This window comes from Moesziomyces antarcticus, assembly GCF_000747765.1.
Source record: "Moesziomyces antarcticus DNA, scaffold: scaffold_v10016, strain JCM 10317, whole genome shotgun sequence".
NCBI lineage: Eukaryota > Fungi > Basidiomycota > Ustilaginomycetes > Ustilaginales > Ustilaginaceae > Moesziomyces > Moesziomyces antarcticus.
The window spans coordinates 418453-433335 of record NW_014638994.1 but is presented as its reverse complement, the minus strand read 5'-3'; the positions used below and the strand labels follow the sequence as shown (position 1 = coordinate 433335).

General features: G+C 58.1%; 4 protein-coding genes across 4 annotated transcripts; 2 read left to right on the top strand and 2 right to left on the bottom strand.

Moving 5' to 3' along the window:
- Nucleotides 1-10: 10 nt before the first annotated feature.
- Nucleotides 11-918, bottom strand: PAN0_016c5369 (proteasome subunit alpha type 7; the record flags this gene model as incomplete). Its single annotated transcript, XM_014799310.1, has 3 exons — nucleotides 11-737; nucleotides 809-839; nucleotides 903-918. 3 exons carry the CDS (start codon nucleotides 916-918, stop codon nucleotides 11-13), a joined length of 774 nt encoding a protein of 257 aa, XP_014654796.1.
- Nucleotides 919-1269: 351 nt separating this feature from the next.
- PAN0_016d5368 (calcium channel subunit cch1) lies at nucleotides 1270-7734 on the top strand (the record flags this gene model as incomplete). The annotated part of the gene is made up of 1 exon (XM_014799309.1): nucleotides 1270-7734. The coding sequence occupies one exon, from the start codon at nucleotides 1270-1272 to the stop codon at nucleotides 7732-7734; it is 6465 nt and encodes a 2154-aa protein (XP_014654795.1).
- A 3075-nt stretch (nucleotides 7735-10809) lies between these two features.
- PAN0_016d5367 (HAD-like protein) lies at nucleotides 10810-12895 on the top strand (the record flags this gene model as incomplete). Its single annotated transcript, XM_014799308.1, has 9 exons — nucleotides 10810-10821; nucleotides 11237-11586; nucleotides 11648-11726; nucleotides 11807-11924; nucleotides 11997-12040; nucleotides 12130-12202; nucleotides 12278-12473; nucleotides 12566-12693; nucleotides 12804-12895. 9 exons carry the CDS (start codon nucleotides 10810-10812, stop codon nucleotides 12893-12895), a joined length of 1092 nt encoding a protein of 363 aa, XP_014654794.1.
- A 181-nt stretch (nucleotides 12896-13076) lies between these two features.
- Nucleotides 13077-14865, bottom strand: PAN0_016c5366 (cytochrome c oxidase subunit V; the record flags this gene model as incomplete). The annotated part of the gene is made up of 6 exons (XM_014799307.1): nucleotides 13077-13213; nucleotides 13308-13442; nucleotides 13498-13653; nucleotides 13730-14128; nucleotides 14276-14447; nucleotides 14839-14865. 6 exons carry the CDS (start codon nucleotides 14863-14865, stop codon nucleotides 13077-13079), a joined length of 1026 nt encoding a protein of 341 aa, XP_014654793.1.
- Nucleotides 14866-14883: the final 18 nt, after the last annotated feature.

Genomic DNA, 14883 nt, shown 5'->3' with positions numbered 1-14883 from the left:
TGGTCGAGGCTCAGGCCATCGACGCCTGGGCGCCGGCGGTGGCAGCGATGCGCGTCCTCCTGCGCTCGGCCTCGGCGTCCTTTTCGGCATTGATCTGGTCGACAAACTTTTCGATCTCGCCGAGCTCGAGGTTGCGCACCTGGGCGTGTGCGTCCATGACGGCAATCTCGATGTTCTTGGCACCGGTCTGGACGACCTCGAGCAGGCTCTTGATGGCGAGTTTGATGGTGGCGTCCCTGTCCAGATCGTCGGTGTGGTTCTTTTCGAGGAACTCGCGCACGGTCTTGGCGCTTCGACCGATCGCACACGCCTTCCATGCCGAGTACATGCCCGACGGCTCGGTCTGGTACAGTCGAGGCTTGGACTCGTTGGCGTCAAATCCAATGATGAGCGTCGAGATGCCGAATGGACGAACACCGCCGGATTGCGTGTAGCGCTGTTGTATGCCGGCAATGTGTCGTGTAATGTAGTCGACCGTCACGGGGTCTTCGACGGTAAGACGGTGCGATTGACACTCGATGCGTGCCTTGTCGATGAGGATTCGTGCGTCGGCAGTGAGACCCGCAAAGGCGAGGCAGACGTGGTCATCCAGCATGGCCGTCTTGCGAATCGTACGTGCATCCTGCAGCTGCAGAACCGACTTTTTCTCGACACCGAGCACGACTACATCCTTGCCGCGCACACCGACGGCACAAGTTCCCTTGCGAACCGCTTCCAGTGCGTACTCCACTTGGAATCTGCGCAAGAACCACCACGAGTCAGTATTCAAGCGAGCGAGGAGAGCCGAATGTGTGTGAGCAAGGCTTACAGATGTCCGTCGGGCGAGAAAACGGTGAGCGCTGCCGGAATCAAGAGGGGTCAGTAAACAGCGTCGTTGGGCAAGAATGGGAGTAGGAGCTCACCTCGATCGTAAGACATGATGCCAATATGGAGGTTACCGTTGGTGGAGCGAAGGGTGGTGAGGGCGGGCGTGTTGGTCTGACCGTTGCTTTGGCAGCTGCGCCGAAGGAGAGGTGGAGAACGCGTAACCCTGATCGCGTCTTAGTCAATGTTATGTAAGCAGCAGAGCAAATTGTGAGATATAGCAATCTGACACTCAGAAGCAAAATCGCTGACAGCTGCACGTTTCCACTTCGGCGAATTTGAGCGTTAAATTGTGAGTGCAGAGGTGGAGAAGCGCGAATTCGGAGGCGGTGCTGTCCAGTGTTTCACTTGCTGTCCCACCACCACCACCACCATCACCAGCACGATGGCGAGGGATACCCAACCATGAGCGCACAAACACCCTCGTCACACGACGAGCAGACTCCTTCCGCTTCAACCAGCCTCGTTCCACCCACACACGACCCGCTGCGATCGCCCGCATCTCCGCAATACAGAGACTCGGTCAGCGCAAGCAGCATCCCCTCGCACCACTCGGACATCTACATCAACAGCTACTACTACGGCAACGAGCACATGCACGACTTTGGCGCAATCGCCTCACCCGTGCACTCGTCCAACGACGAACGCCTCATCCGCAGGCTCAGCTGGGACCTCAACGAGCAGTCCACTACCCAACCGCCTTATCGCGCATCGTCGCACCACCGCCGAGAGTCGTCGATAGATGCTGGCATCTTGGACGCTCCTCTGCCGCTATCTCCGCAGCCACTCGACGATTCTTTCCCCCCACCACGCCGCTCCTCGTTACCGCTCGCCAACTTGCATCCAGCGTCGTCGGCTATGCACTACGGCTACAGTCGCGAATCCGACGCAACCTACACTGACCAGGATCACGACCACGACAGAGCCATCCTCACCCATCACCATCGCACAGCTTCACCAGGCGCACTAGAAGATCCACCCCCACACCTCAAATCAAGCGCAGACGTATACGCCACCGCAGGCCACAACCCGGGCAACTTTGCAAAGGCCAGGTCCAACCTCGACCGCCTCTCCAAGTCCATTCGTCGTCTCTCCAGACGCGTCGTACATCACAACCAACCCACTCACCTCCCGCTCAACGACCACGATGCAGACCAAGACGACAGCGACGACTCGGCACGCACCGTCCATCCTTCACCACAACAACATTCGCACATCAGCCCAACCACACACCACATCCAGCTGCTCCGCGGCAAGAGTCTCGGCATCTTTGCTCCCGAAAACAAGATCCGCACAGCCCTCGCATCCCTCCTCGCACAGTGGTGGATCGAACCCGTCGTGCTCCTCCTCATCCTCGCCAACACCGTCACCCTCGTCGTACAGTCCGCTCAGAGCGTCTATCACCATCCTCGCCCGCAACGCTTCTTCAGCGACACCTCCAACATCATTCTGCTCGCCATATTCGCCGTATATACCCTCGAGATCCTCGCTCGCATCATCGTCTCGGGCCTCGTCATCAACCCGCCCCCGCTCTACGCAGCGCCCCTCGACGACGTCGACAGTGCCGTCAAGCCCACAGCACCAACCCAGCACTCCGAACACAGACGCCAAATGAGCAGGTCCAACACGCTCGACACCCTCGGCACCCTGGGCGGCAACTTTAAGCATCGCGCTCAGCGCGTCCTCGCCGGAGACATGGGCTTCACCGACCACCACCACCACCGAGAAGCCAGCGCCGCACCATCCACACGCCACCCAGGCCGTCGCCTCAACCAGAGCGAAACAAGCATGTTCCTCTCCGAATCCACCGCTCCCTCCTTCTGGCACAACGCCAACACCCCCTTTGCCGAGGCCGTCGAGAAGCAGCGCGTCAAATCCGTACACTACGCCTTCCTCCGCCACTCGTGGAATCGCGTCGACTTTGTCGCCATCCTCGCCTTTTGGATCGCCTTGGCCCTCGCACTCACCCACCAGGAATCCACCCCGCACCACCACATCTACATCTTTCGCGCGCTCAGCGTGCTCCGATGCGCGCGCCTCCTCACCGCCACCAGCGGCACCACCACCATCCTCCACTCGCTCAAGACCTCGGCCTTCATCCTGCTCAGCGTCACCTCCTTCACCGCATTCGCCATGCTCCTCTTTGGCATCATCGGCATCCAGAGCTTTCAGGGCTCCTACCGCAGAAACTGCGTCTGGCTCGGCGACCTCAACGGCCAGCCCGGTCAGAACAACACTCTCGCCCAGCTCTGCGGAGGCTACTGGACCCAGGCCGGCGACAAGCTAGGCCACCTTCTCGCCAACGGCAGCCCGTCCGGCTCGTCCCCCAAGGGATTCATCTGTCCGCGCGGTCAGATCTGCCTCGAGCAGCAGTCGAATCCGCAGAGCAACACGCAGTCGTTCGACAACATTGTGACCTCGCTCCTCGAGGTGGTCATCGTCATCTCGTCCAACAACTGGTCGCAGACCATGTACGACATGATCGACGCAGACTACTACGCCTCCTGCATCTACTTTATCGTAGGCATCATCGTGCTCAACTTTTGGCTCGCCAACTTGTTCGTCGCCGTCATCACAAACAGCTTCGCCACGCTCACCGCGCGCACCCAGCGCAGCGCCTTTGCCGATCAGAAGCTCCCAGACCCAGCTGCCGATCCCGAGAAGCAGCCGAGCTCAAGGGGAAGGCTCAAGAGTCTTGCGCTTGGCTTCAAGCGCGTGTGGGGGTATACAAAGTATCTCTGGATCCTCGCCATCATCTTTGACGTGGCGATCCAGGCCTCGCGCGCCACCTACCTGCCTCCAAGCGAGCTGCAGAAACGATCGCGCATCGAGCTCTACTTTACGCTCGCCTTCGACCTCGAGATCGCCATGCGCTTCTTGGCGTTTGTGCTGGACGGAGACTGGCGCGGATTCCTCGCCTCCAAGCAGAACCGTGCCGACTTGGCGCTGGCGTTCATCACCAGCATCATCCAGATCCCCGTGATCAAGGACTCGGACGTATATGCGTGGCTGACGTTCTTCCAGCTTGCGAGGTTCTACCGCGTGATCGCGGCGATCCCGCGCATGCGCGTGCTGCTCGTGCGCGCGTTCGGCTCGCTCAACAAGATGCTCAACATGGTGCTCTTCCTGCTGCTCATGGTGGGGCTCGCCTCGCTCATCGCAACCCAGCTCTTCCGTGGAGATATACCCCAGGACGACGACGGCGAATGGACAGAGATGACGTTCAAACACTCGTTCAACTCCTTCCTCGCCATGTACCAGATCTTCACCTCGGAAAACTGGACCGACGTGCTCTTCAGCGCCACCTCGACGGGCGTCGAGTCCAAGCAGGCGGTCATCGCCGCCATCTTCTTGTCCGGCTGGTTCCTCTTTGCCAACTTTATCGTGCTCCAGATGTTCATCGCCGTCATCAACGAGAACTTCAGCGTGGCAGAGAGCGAGAAGCGCCAGCAGCAGCTGGAGCAGTACCTTCGCCGAAACGAGCCAAGACCCACCACGCTCACCCAGCGCATCCTCGACAAGCTCAGTCCGTACCGATACCTGAAGAGGCGCAATGCCGCGCATACGGGCTCTGCGGCATCGGATCCGGCGAGGAGCGATCAAGGCGCTGGATCGGGTTCGCGCACCAACAAGATCGTCGGCGGCTCCAAGATCGATGCGCGCACCGACGAGAAGAAGGCGCGCCCGCTCTCCATGCATCACGTCGTGGACACTTCGACCGCGACGGCACAGCGCACGGTCAATACGGTGCGCAAGATGCTCCGCCTCGACAAGCCCGAAGAGGTCGTGCCGCTCGACAACCTCAATGCGCGCAGGCTGCGCAGCAGCATCCATGCCGACGACATGCTCCACCCGGACGCCCATGCATACGCTGCGACGTACGATGCAGACCCAGCAGACAAGGCCGCGCACGAATTTGCCAGCAACCGACGACTGGCGCGCATGCGCTCCGATCTGGGGCTCGCCACCGCGAGCAACGATGCAGCAGCGTTCCTGCAGCGCTCGCCTAGCGACGCGCGCATCCAGCAGGCCAAGTTCATCGCAAGCCATCCGTCGTACGACAAGTCGTACTTTCTCTTCTCCAACCACAACCGCTTCCGTCGCTTCTGTCAGAGCCTTGTGCCCTCGTCGCATGGCGAAAGGCTGTTTGGAAGACCCGTGTCGCCGTTCAGGCACAAGCTGTTCCAGATCGCCGTCTTCCTCGCCATTGTCGGATCGGTGGTGTCGGCGGCGATCGCGACGCCAGTGTATCGACGCGACTACTACGACAAGTACGGCTTGATCCGTGCATCGTGGTTCTCGATCCTCGAGCTCAGCCTGTCGTCGCTGTTTCTGGCCGAGTTTGCGGTCAAGACCGTGGCGGACGGGCTGGCGTTTACGCCGAATGCGTACGTGTTGAGCGTGTGGAACGCGCTGGATCTGTTTGTGCTCGTCACGCTCCTTGTCAACGTCGCCACCGAGTTGGCGGTGATCGGCGGTGTGTCGCGCTTCACGCGTGCGCTCAAGGCCTTCCGTGCGCTCAGGCTCATCAATCTCTCGTCGCTCATGCGAGATACCTTCCATGCGGTCATGATTGCAGGTGCGGGCAGGATCCTCGATGCGTCCATCCTGTCGATCCTCTACATCATCCCCTACGCCGTGTGGGGACAGAACCTGTTTGCCGGTCTGCTCTACTCGTGCAACGACGGCTCAGATGCGGTCAGGGGAAAGTTCGAGTGTGCGGGCGAGTTCATAAACTCGCCCGGCGACTTTAACTTCCTCGCCCCGCGCGTGTGGGGCAATCCGACGGAAGGAAGTGTCTACTCGTTTGACGACTTCAAGGGCGCACTGCTGATCTTGTTCGAGATCATCTCGCTCGAGGGTTGGATCGACGTCATGACCGCCGCCATGAGTGTGGCGGGCAAGGATCGGCAGCTGCAGAACGACAACCGCCAAGTCAACGCGTTGTTCTTTTTGATCTACAACCTCGTCGGCAGCACCACGGTGCTCACGCTCTTCGTGTCGGTGATCATCGAAAACTTCCAGACCTTTTCCGGTGCAGCATACCAGACGGCGGCTCAGAGACAGTGGATCGATCTGCGCCGGTTGATCGTTCGACAGCGTCCGTCGAAGCGGCCGAAGCGTAGGCCCGGCCAGAGCCTGCGCGCGTGGTGCTACGACCGCACGCTCAACAAGAACGGTTGGTGGAGTAGAGGCATGACGCTCATGTACGTCGCCACGATCGTGACGCTCATGACGCAGCAGTACGCCGATCCCGACTGGGCCAATCGGCTGCGCGACGCCCTCTACCTCGGCTTTACGGCCGTGTATGCGCTCGACATTGCTGCGAGGCTACTAGGCCTCGGATGGCGCAGCTTCCGCGAAAACCCTTGGAACTTGTACGACCTCTTTGTCGTGTCGGGCACGCTGGCTACCACATTACCGCTGCTGACGGGCGCCAACGAGTCGCAGGCGATCGTGCAGCTGCAGAAGCTGTTCTTGGTGTGCGTGGCGCTCAAGCTGGTGCAGAAGAACCGCTCGCTCAACCAGCTGTTCAAGACGGCATTCGCATCGCTGCCTGCCATCCTGTCGCTCTTCCTGCTGTGGCTGACCATGTTCCTGGTTTGGGCGATTATGCTGGTCGAGGTGTTTGGACTGACAAAGTGGGGCGCCAACGAGACGTACGCCAAGAACTTTTCCACCATGATCGGCTCGCTCGTCTTCCTCAGCATGATCTCCACCGGCGAGGGATGGAACAGCTTCATGCACGACTACACCGTGTCGCCGCCGCAGTGCACGCCGTCGGCCAACTACCTCACGAGCGACTGCGGCAGCGAGGCATGGGCTTACGTGCTCTTCATCGGCTGGAACGTCATCTCGATGTACATCTTCCTCAACATGTTCACAGGTACTGTGGTGGAGAACTTTTCGTACATCTTTGACCTCGGCAGCAAGGCGGTGCTCTCCTCGAGCGACATTCGGCACTTCAAGAGCAGCTGGGCAAGGTTTGATCGCGGCAGGAAGGGGTACATCCAGAAAGAACAGATTGTGCCGTTCCTCGCCTCGGTAAAGGGAGGACTCGAGGTGGCGCTCTATCCGCCAGAGTGTAGCTTGCGCGTGCTCAGGGCGGCGCTAAGCCAAGAGGTGCCGGCGAGTCCCTCGGTGGCGGGAGGGAAGGGGAGGGGCGCGCTCGACTTTTTGAAGAGTGCGTCGCCGTTGCGATCGCCCCTGCGCGACGGCAAGGCCCAGGATGCCTTCTTTAACTGGCCTGCCTCGCCCACCTCGCTCACACCTCAGGAGGATGCGGGGCAGACGGATGCAGAACGTCTGGCGCGCGCACTGGCGAGCGTCGATGCGGGCGAGCTACGCATGCGACGCGAGCGGTTCAACCGCGTATACCACGAAGCGGTGCTGGTGGCGCATCCCCGCAAGGGCGTGAGCTTTACCGACATGATGCTCGTGCTGGCGCGCGCGAAGCTCATCGACGCCCACGAGGCGCTCAGCATCGACGAGCTCGTCGAACGCACGGCGATGTCCGAACGAATCGACCACCAACTTCGCCTCGACCGGGTCCGCGGCCTGCTCAAAGTAGGATACCTCCGCCGCAGGTTCCTCGCCCTCCGCGCCCAAATGCACACCGACGGCGTTCCCACCATCACGCTCAACGACGACCACCCCAGCTCCTCCCGCCCAGCACTCGCACTCCAAATCCCCACCGAGCGGGAGGAAGAGGGTGGATTGCGCAGCGGCGTGTCGAGGGAAGAGGTGGTGCGCAGAGCCTCGCCCGCCATCGAGTCGTTCGAAGCCACAGCCTGGGGCGAAGTCATGAAACGCATCGACTCAGGAAGCAGCCATCAGCACCACACCGACTCCAGAGACGGCTGGATCTAGTATACACATAGAGTATTGATTGTAAATGGACATTTCTTTTCTTTTGATCCCAAACGTGGAAGTAGTGTGTCGTGAATGCATTTGCGGGTGCTGGTTCGAGATGGCGATGCGACAGAGGTGCCATCTGGCGTCGCAAAAGTGGCTAGTTCTAGCTGCATGCATACGACTTGGAGCGTGGATGCCAACTGCAAATGGCCTCTTTTTGCTGACCAAGTCGTGCGCTGCTCGGCCTTTAAGCCCTTCTGGACGTTCCAGTCCCAAGGATATTGGCCCTTGAACTCATGCGCAGCAGGTCAGCAACCTTGTGCTGCTCCGTCCAGCTGAGGCTCTTGGCATGGGAGGGCACGTGGCGGTCAGGCGGTGGCGGCTATGAAGAATGTGCTTCCTGCCACCAACGGGAAGAAACTCAGGTGCTGCACATCCCGCTGGTACACGGGCGTGGTAGCACAGGGAGGAACCAACTCTGACGCAGTTGCACCAGCCACAGCGCCGGCAACAGGCTCAAGGTTGCAGATGGATGGTGGAGATGAAGGCAGCTTGGCTCTTAGGACGAGGGTAGTGTTTCAGGCCTCACTTGAACGCTGTCGAACCTGGCACGTGTGGAGGCATTGGACACTGATTGGAGAAAGTTCAACACAAGGGGAAAAGGAGCTGCAGGGGGCCGCAGAGTTGGCGGTATGAGAGCTGTGCGGGAAGCCTCGACTGACTTGCGTTTGTGTCTCATGACTTTTTTCTCCGTCCCATGCGCGTCGAATGAATGGTTATACCAATGCACAAACGATCGTAAGTTATGTGGTGCAACTTGAATCATGAATCATGAATCGCTTTAGAATCAGGCATCCGAGCTGTTTCAAGTGAGTACTTTACGACCTTTTCAGTCTTGAGAATGATGCGGATGTCACAATCGTAATCATATCCTAAAAAAACGCGAGCTGGCGAGGAGCAGCCACCCAGCAGCCACCCATCAGCCACCCGGGGTGGCTTCTTGGGATCAGCCACCCAGCAGCCACCCATGTGTGTGTGGGTGTGGGTGGCTGTGGGGTGGCTGATGGGTGGCTGCTCGTCGCCACCCACCCCATTTGTTAGGATATGAATTTCTGCAAAGGGGCCTGAGACATGAGTTGCGCAGCTGAGATCGTGCTCCAACATATGCTCCGCCCTTCTTCTCCATGTTAGCACGCTCAGCCGCTTACTTATGACTCATGATGCGTAGTCAAGCAAACCTACAGAATAAAAATCGTCCGAGGCGCATATCTTTTGTGTGAAAATAGATGCCAGTGTCAGTGTAGCGAAAGCTGTTGCGTAAATCAATCGAAGGGTTCATGAGCGTCAGTCCCAAGGAGTTCAGGCATCGCATCTAGCGTCTCATTCCTGCCGAAGTTGGAAAAACAAAACATTACATGAAAGGCGACGGGCGTCTCCTGGTCACGGGCCCGCATGCCGAATCATAGAGTCAGTTCACCTTCGCGACCGGTGTTTATGCACTTTTCGAAGTTAAGACCGCAGCCACAACGTGAGTGGTCCATTATCGAAACAGGCCCATCAATGAAACAAAAATCACGAAAGTAATATGATCACCCGGATGCCATCTGTGACGCTCATGTGCCCATTTGAGCTCCAAAATAGAACGTCGTCAGAGTAATTATGATTCTCCCTAGGCCCTGTAAAGCTTCTCCGTAATTTATCAAGGATCTGAATCAAGAAAGTCATGCGTAACTTCCCAGTCTAGTTTCGGCACAGCGGCTCGCCACTTTTACCGATTTAATAATGCAAGTTCAACGATGCAGATTTTCAGCCCCGGCACATACTTTCAAGCTGTCTCGGAAACAATATTTCGGCATCTAAGTTTTGAGGTCGGACACTTAAGCAGATTCGAGTGGATCAGAAAAAGGTGGTATCAATTTTGACCCATGGGCTCGATCTCGGAAAATCGCCCAATTCTGTGGTCAGGCAGGATGATTGCGTTCACGCTTCAAATTTGTCAACCTTCAATGACGAAACCACAATCATGATTTTGAAGCAACCGGCCTAAAGTCGCACCCTCATTGCCTGTGCAACTATTGAAGCACAAAGACGGACCACCTTCTATGCTGAAGAAACGCAGCCTCATCATGCTTGCTTTGCTGATCCGTTATCTAGCCCTGAGCCGGTCACGAGCGATTGACTGGCTGTTGCCGGCTGGATTGGCCAATCATGAATTTGCATTTTATCGAATATGACTCCGTGGTCACTAAAAGAGGGCGTTGTCACAAAATATGGACACTATGTTTTTGGTTGACAAAATTCGACATCATGCATGGGGCCAGGGCACTCCCAGCTACCCCGTCCCGCCTTTCTACCGAACTATGACAGCAAAATTCATAAATCGCTCTTGACTCACGGCGCTGACTGGCAGGAACTTGGGAGTCCAAGATCGATAAATCTTGGACGTGTACCAATGTGTTCCCCGATTGATGAGGAAGCGTGTAGTCACATCACAGGAGCCATCCTGAGGCTCACGTCTCCAGCTGCAGGTTTTGCACCAACCCCTTTCTTTCCGGCCTTTCTTTTTCTCTGGGAGCTGGCAGAGCAACAAGGCCGCCCCTGTAAGATTGACCATGAACTGCACTGTATCGTAGGTCATGGACAGTGCACTCATATCCTAACAAAACGGTAGCTGGCGAGGAGCAGGGTGGCTGCTGGGTGGCTGATTTTCGCCATCCCCCCCGGGTGGCTGATGGGTGGCTGCTCGTCGCCACCCACCCCACTTGTTAGGATATGACTATCATGCAGGGGCCTGAAGACGCCAAGGAAGTAGTCATGATTGGACTGTCCAAAGAGCTCCCAGGACTCCTGACTTTGATCCACTAGGGCGTATTGAGCCACTGCATCAAAGGCGTTGTTGTTGCTGAAGAACTGGAGGTCTTCGTCATTGCCAACAAGTGCAGGCATGCCGCATGGTGGCAAGCCCGTAGCGGTGAAAAAGGTATAATTGGGTTTTAACGTACAAGTCTGGTTGCGAGCTTACAGGAGCCACTTCTTGCTCATGTCGTGAACCACGAATGTCATGATTCATTAATGTCTGCGTCTGCGCAGATGGGAAGGCGGGTACGATTGCAATTTCGACTTCGGCATGAGAAGGTGCCTAAATGCCGGTCGCGAAGGCCAGACTTTTTTTGGACTCGCACGACGAGAAGCTAATTTCCGACAAGCGAGAAATTATGATTATCAAGATGCGGCAATGCCAAAATGTGTCCGTGAAGCGCAAGACAATTGTAGTGAGACAGGGGATTCAGAATTTCGAGGCCAAGATTCGTCAGGCAATATAACGGCTTGTTTTGTTTTCGGCTTATCCATCAAGCCATCTCGATTGTCTCCGTGGTTCTGACAAAGCGGAGGTGAAGAATGGTTCGGTTAAGCTTGCCAGCACGGCTCTCTCGAGCGAGAAGCTGGATATCGGTGCAATCGCCCATGGTGGATGGTGAAGGAGGTGCTTTGAGCACGGCCGTGTTGTCCCGGCAAGGGAGCATCAAGCGGTGTGGAGTGGAGTGGCGACGAGCTCAAGTCAGAATTCGGCGTCTTGATTTACCCGACTCCCGGCTACGTCGAAGCTGCATTCATCCACGCTCCCCGCCCCGGACCCTCTGCTGGATGCTTGCATGCTTCCTGCCCGACCGTCATCCGGATCCACGACTTTGCACGAGCCGACGTTTACGGAGCCACCACAGCAGGATCTGCCGTTAGCCACGAACGGCCATCTTTCTTTCCACTCGCGCTGTTCTGCTCCGACGACGTAGACGTGATGCCATTCAAAGCGGTCATCTTTGACATCGGCGGCGTGGTGGTTGGAAGCCCGCTGTTTGCTATCAATAGGTGAGTTCATGCCCCGATGTACCGTCGATCACATGTGCTGACGATCCGAGCTGCAATGCAGGTACGAGAAGGAGCATGGACTGCCATTTCAGTATCTCAATGTAGCCATCACCGCTCAAGGCCGAGGCGGTGCATTTCAGGTGAGTCGACGAATTCTGGCAAAGCGCTTTGGGTCATGCAAACGAGGTTCTGACCTTCGACTGCACTTGCGGATCTGCAGCAATTCGAACGTAGCGAGCTCGACCTGTACACCTTCTACCGTCGATTCGGCCAAGAGCTGAGCGACGTCGAGAAGAACAATGCCGCCTTCACCAAGTTCTGCCAAAGCCGAGGACAAGGTAAGTCGGCACTCGCAATTCAGTATCGTGGCAGTACTGACGCGGCTGGAGCTTCGTGGCGAACGGTTACAGAAGTGCCAAAGCTTCCGACTAAGCTCAAGGTGGACGGACGAGAAGTACGTACGCCTGCGCAAAGCTTCCTGGCCATCCTCGACGCAGCGGCTCAACTGACCATTTTGCATCGGTCTGGGGTGCCGTTGAACAGCTTTTCGGGCAGATGATGAGGACTTCCACCACTGTGGATCCCAAGATGCGTACTGCCATCATGCGGCTCAAAGGTGAGGATGAACGCACACCAAGGTGCGGGCGAGACAAGCAGTACTGACTCTGAAGCGACGCTTCTCCTGTTGTAGAAACGGGCCGATTCACGGTGGCGGCCCTGACCAACAACTTTGCGCCACCTACCCAAGTGCCCGCATCAGCGGAAGGAGGTGGTGGGAAAGCACCTTCGCTCGACGAGGAGCTGCAGCACCTCGGGCTGGGCTCGTCGCAGGACCAGCTGCGCAAGCTGTTTGATTTCTACATTGAGAGCGCCGTGGTTGGTAAGAGGTGCGTTCGGACTCTCATTCAACAGCTCCAAGAACCGACACTGACACACTCCTCTTCCGGCTTGTTACCGGCTCGTTCGCGTGCGGCGACAGGAAACCCGACCCGGAATTCTACGAGTACGCACTCAACCTGCTCAAGGTCAAGCCGAGCGAGGTGGTGTTCCTCGACGACATTGGACCCAACCTCAAGGCGGCGCAGAAGCTGGGCATCACCACAATCCGTAAGCGTCCCTCGCTCTGCCCTCCAGATGCTGCCCTGCTGCTTCACTGACTGAACCCTGCGTTTGCCCCTTTCCGAATGCGACTGCTGCGGCGCGCGCTCTCGTTGTAGGCGTCGACTCGAGCGATTCGACTCCGGCGCTGGCTCAGTTGAGCAAGCTGACCGGAGTGCCGCTGCTCGAAAGCGCGAACTCCAAACTGTAGCGCCCCAAGGTCGAGGCGGATTCGGCGGCGTGTTGTCGTGATCAGACGGCGGCGGGTGAATGCTGTGCGGCCAAAGGATGCTGTGCAAATCGATCTAGATTGATGATTCCTCCCTTTCGACGACGGAAAGACGAGTGAAGAAAGAGTGATATTTTGGCGGGCGACGAGAGCAAGTGCGGGCTTATGCGGACTGAACGTGACCCTTGCCCTTGTAGTTGTCGCTGGCGATACCGGTGATGGGGTTCTGCTTCTGTTCGAGCGCGATCTCGTTGGAGGCCTCTTGCCACTCCTTGGTCATGGTCTTGACGGGGGCGCCGCCTGTTGGATGTGTGACGCCAAGGGCAAGGACGTAAGCGTGTGGTTCGGATTGAGGGCGGTTGCCACGGCTGCTGAGGGTCGAGGGCATACTTACCGTTGGCACGCATGAGGTAGAAGACACCGGTGGTGACACCGAGAGCGGCCACGACGCCGGCAAAGGTCTTTGCGCCCTGGCCGGAGGCGGTGATGGGCTTGCGGGGACCGTGGGGGCCGAACGAGACAAAGTATGCTGTGATGTGCAAAGTAGGATGTGTAAATATAGGGATTCTGACGTGTGGGCGTACGAGAGGTGTCGCAAGGGTCACGCCTGGATTGATGACGCAGCCAGGACGCGAGCGGTGGAGTGGATGACGGCGAAGCTGAGGACCAAGCTGTGCGCATTGCTGGGTTCAAGCCGATGTCCAGGCTTTGTCGCCCTTGGTGCGGCACGATTGACGCGGCTGGAGCGTAAGCCCAGGCGGCTGATGCGAGCAAATGTGCGGCGAGGCTGCGTGAGCGGCGAGAGTAGACACTTACCAGCCTTCTTCTCATCGACGCTGAGCTCCTTCCAGTCCTTCCTCTGGAGCTCTTCCAACTGGCGGAAGACGCCGTACTGCTCCTCCTTGGAGAGCGACTTCCAGGATGCCTCGATGTTGGGGACGACGTGGCTGAGCTGGACCTTGTTGGGGCCCTCGATGAAGGAGCCGGCGTTGCGGGCGTTTTCGAGCGTCCATCGCTCCTCCTGCGTGACCATGGTTCGTCGGCCGAGGAGGGAGGCAGCGCGGAGGCTGCTTCGCGAGGCGCGAGCGACGTTCTGGCCGATCATGATGATGGTGGAAGAGGGGAGTGAGGAGGTGATGGTGGTGACGCGAGGGTGGATGTCGTGGTGGTGAGGAGGAGAATGATGACGATGAAACAGCGGATGCGCTCTGGCTGCTGTAGCGTGGAGGGAGGGATGTTTGCAAATCCGCGATAGGGCGAGCCGGTTGAGAAGAAAAAGGCCTGCCAAACTCCCAATTGCGGGAGAGAGAGAGAGAGAGCGGTGCGGCTGCCTCTCTCATCTCTGTCCCGACGCGGACGGACGGCTGAAGGCGACGATGATCTCAGGCTGCGCTGGTGCGCTGCTGCCCGTGCCCTCCCTCTCGCTTTGGGCTGTGGCAGTCGTGGATTTGAAAACGAGCCATTTGAAGCCGCCGCCAGCGTCGGATTTCAAATCGGGCGTTCCATCGCAGGGTTTCGAAATTCTGGCCAGCTCCTTTTGAATTCAGAAGTTCGCGCCATCAGCTGGGCGGACAGTCACATCGCGGGTCGGCCTAGGGATTGGTCATCCAGCCCAGAGTCGCGATTTTTCGATTTTCTCGACGCGTTAGATCTTTTGAGGTGTTGGACGTCCCGAATCTTTCCTTGGGGAGAGGCCGAGGAGCAGCCGATGGATCGGAACCGAATGGTCGCGTTTAGCCGCTGTCGTCCGAGACGTGTCGAGCAGGGTCCAACAGAGCAAAGCAGGCGTGTGGAGAAAGAAGCAGGCGCGGCCAGGCCACTCGATGCATGAGGGGCGTGCCGCACGGCCCTGACTCCGGCTGGCGCTCAACTCGCCTTCTTCCACGTCGAGGCTCATCTCGGACGGTGGCGTCCACCTGACTTACTCTCGACCGTACGCTGGCGTGGTGCATTTGGCGAGCTGGCTCGTC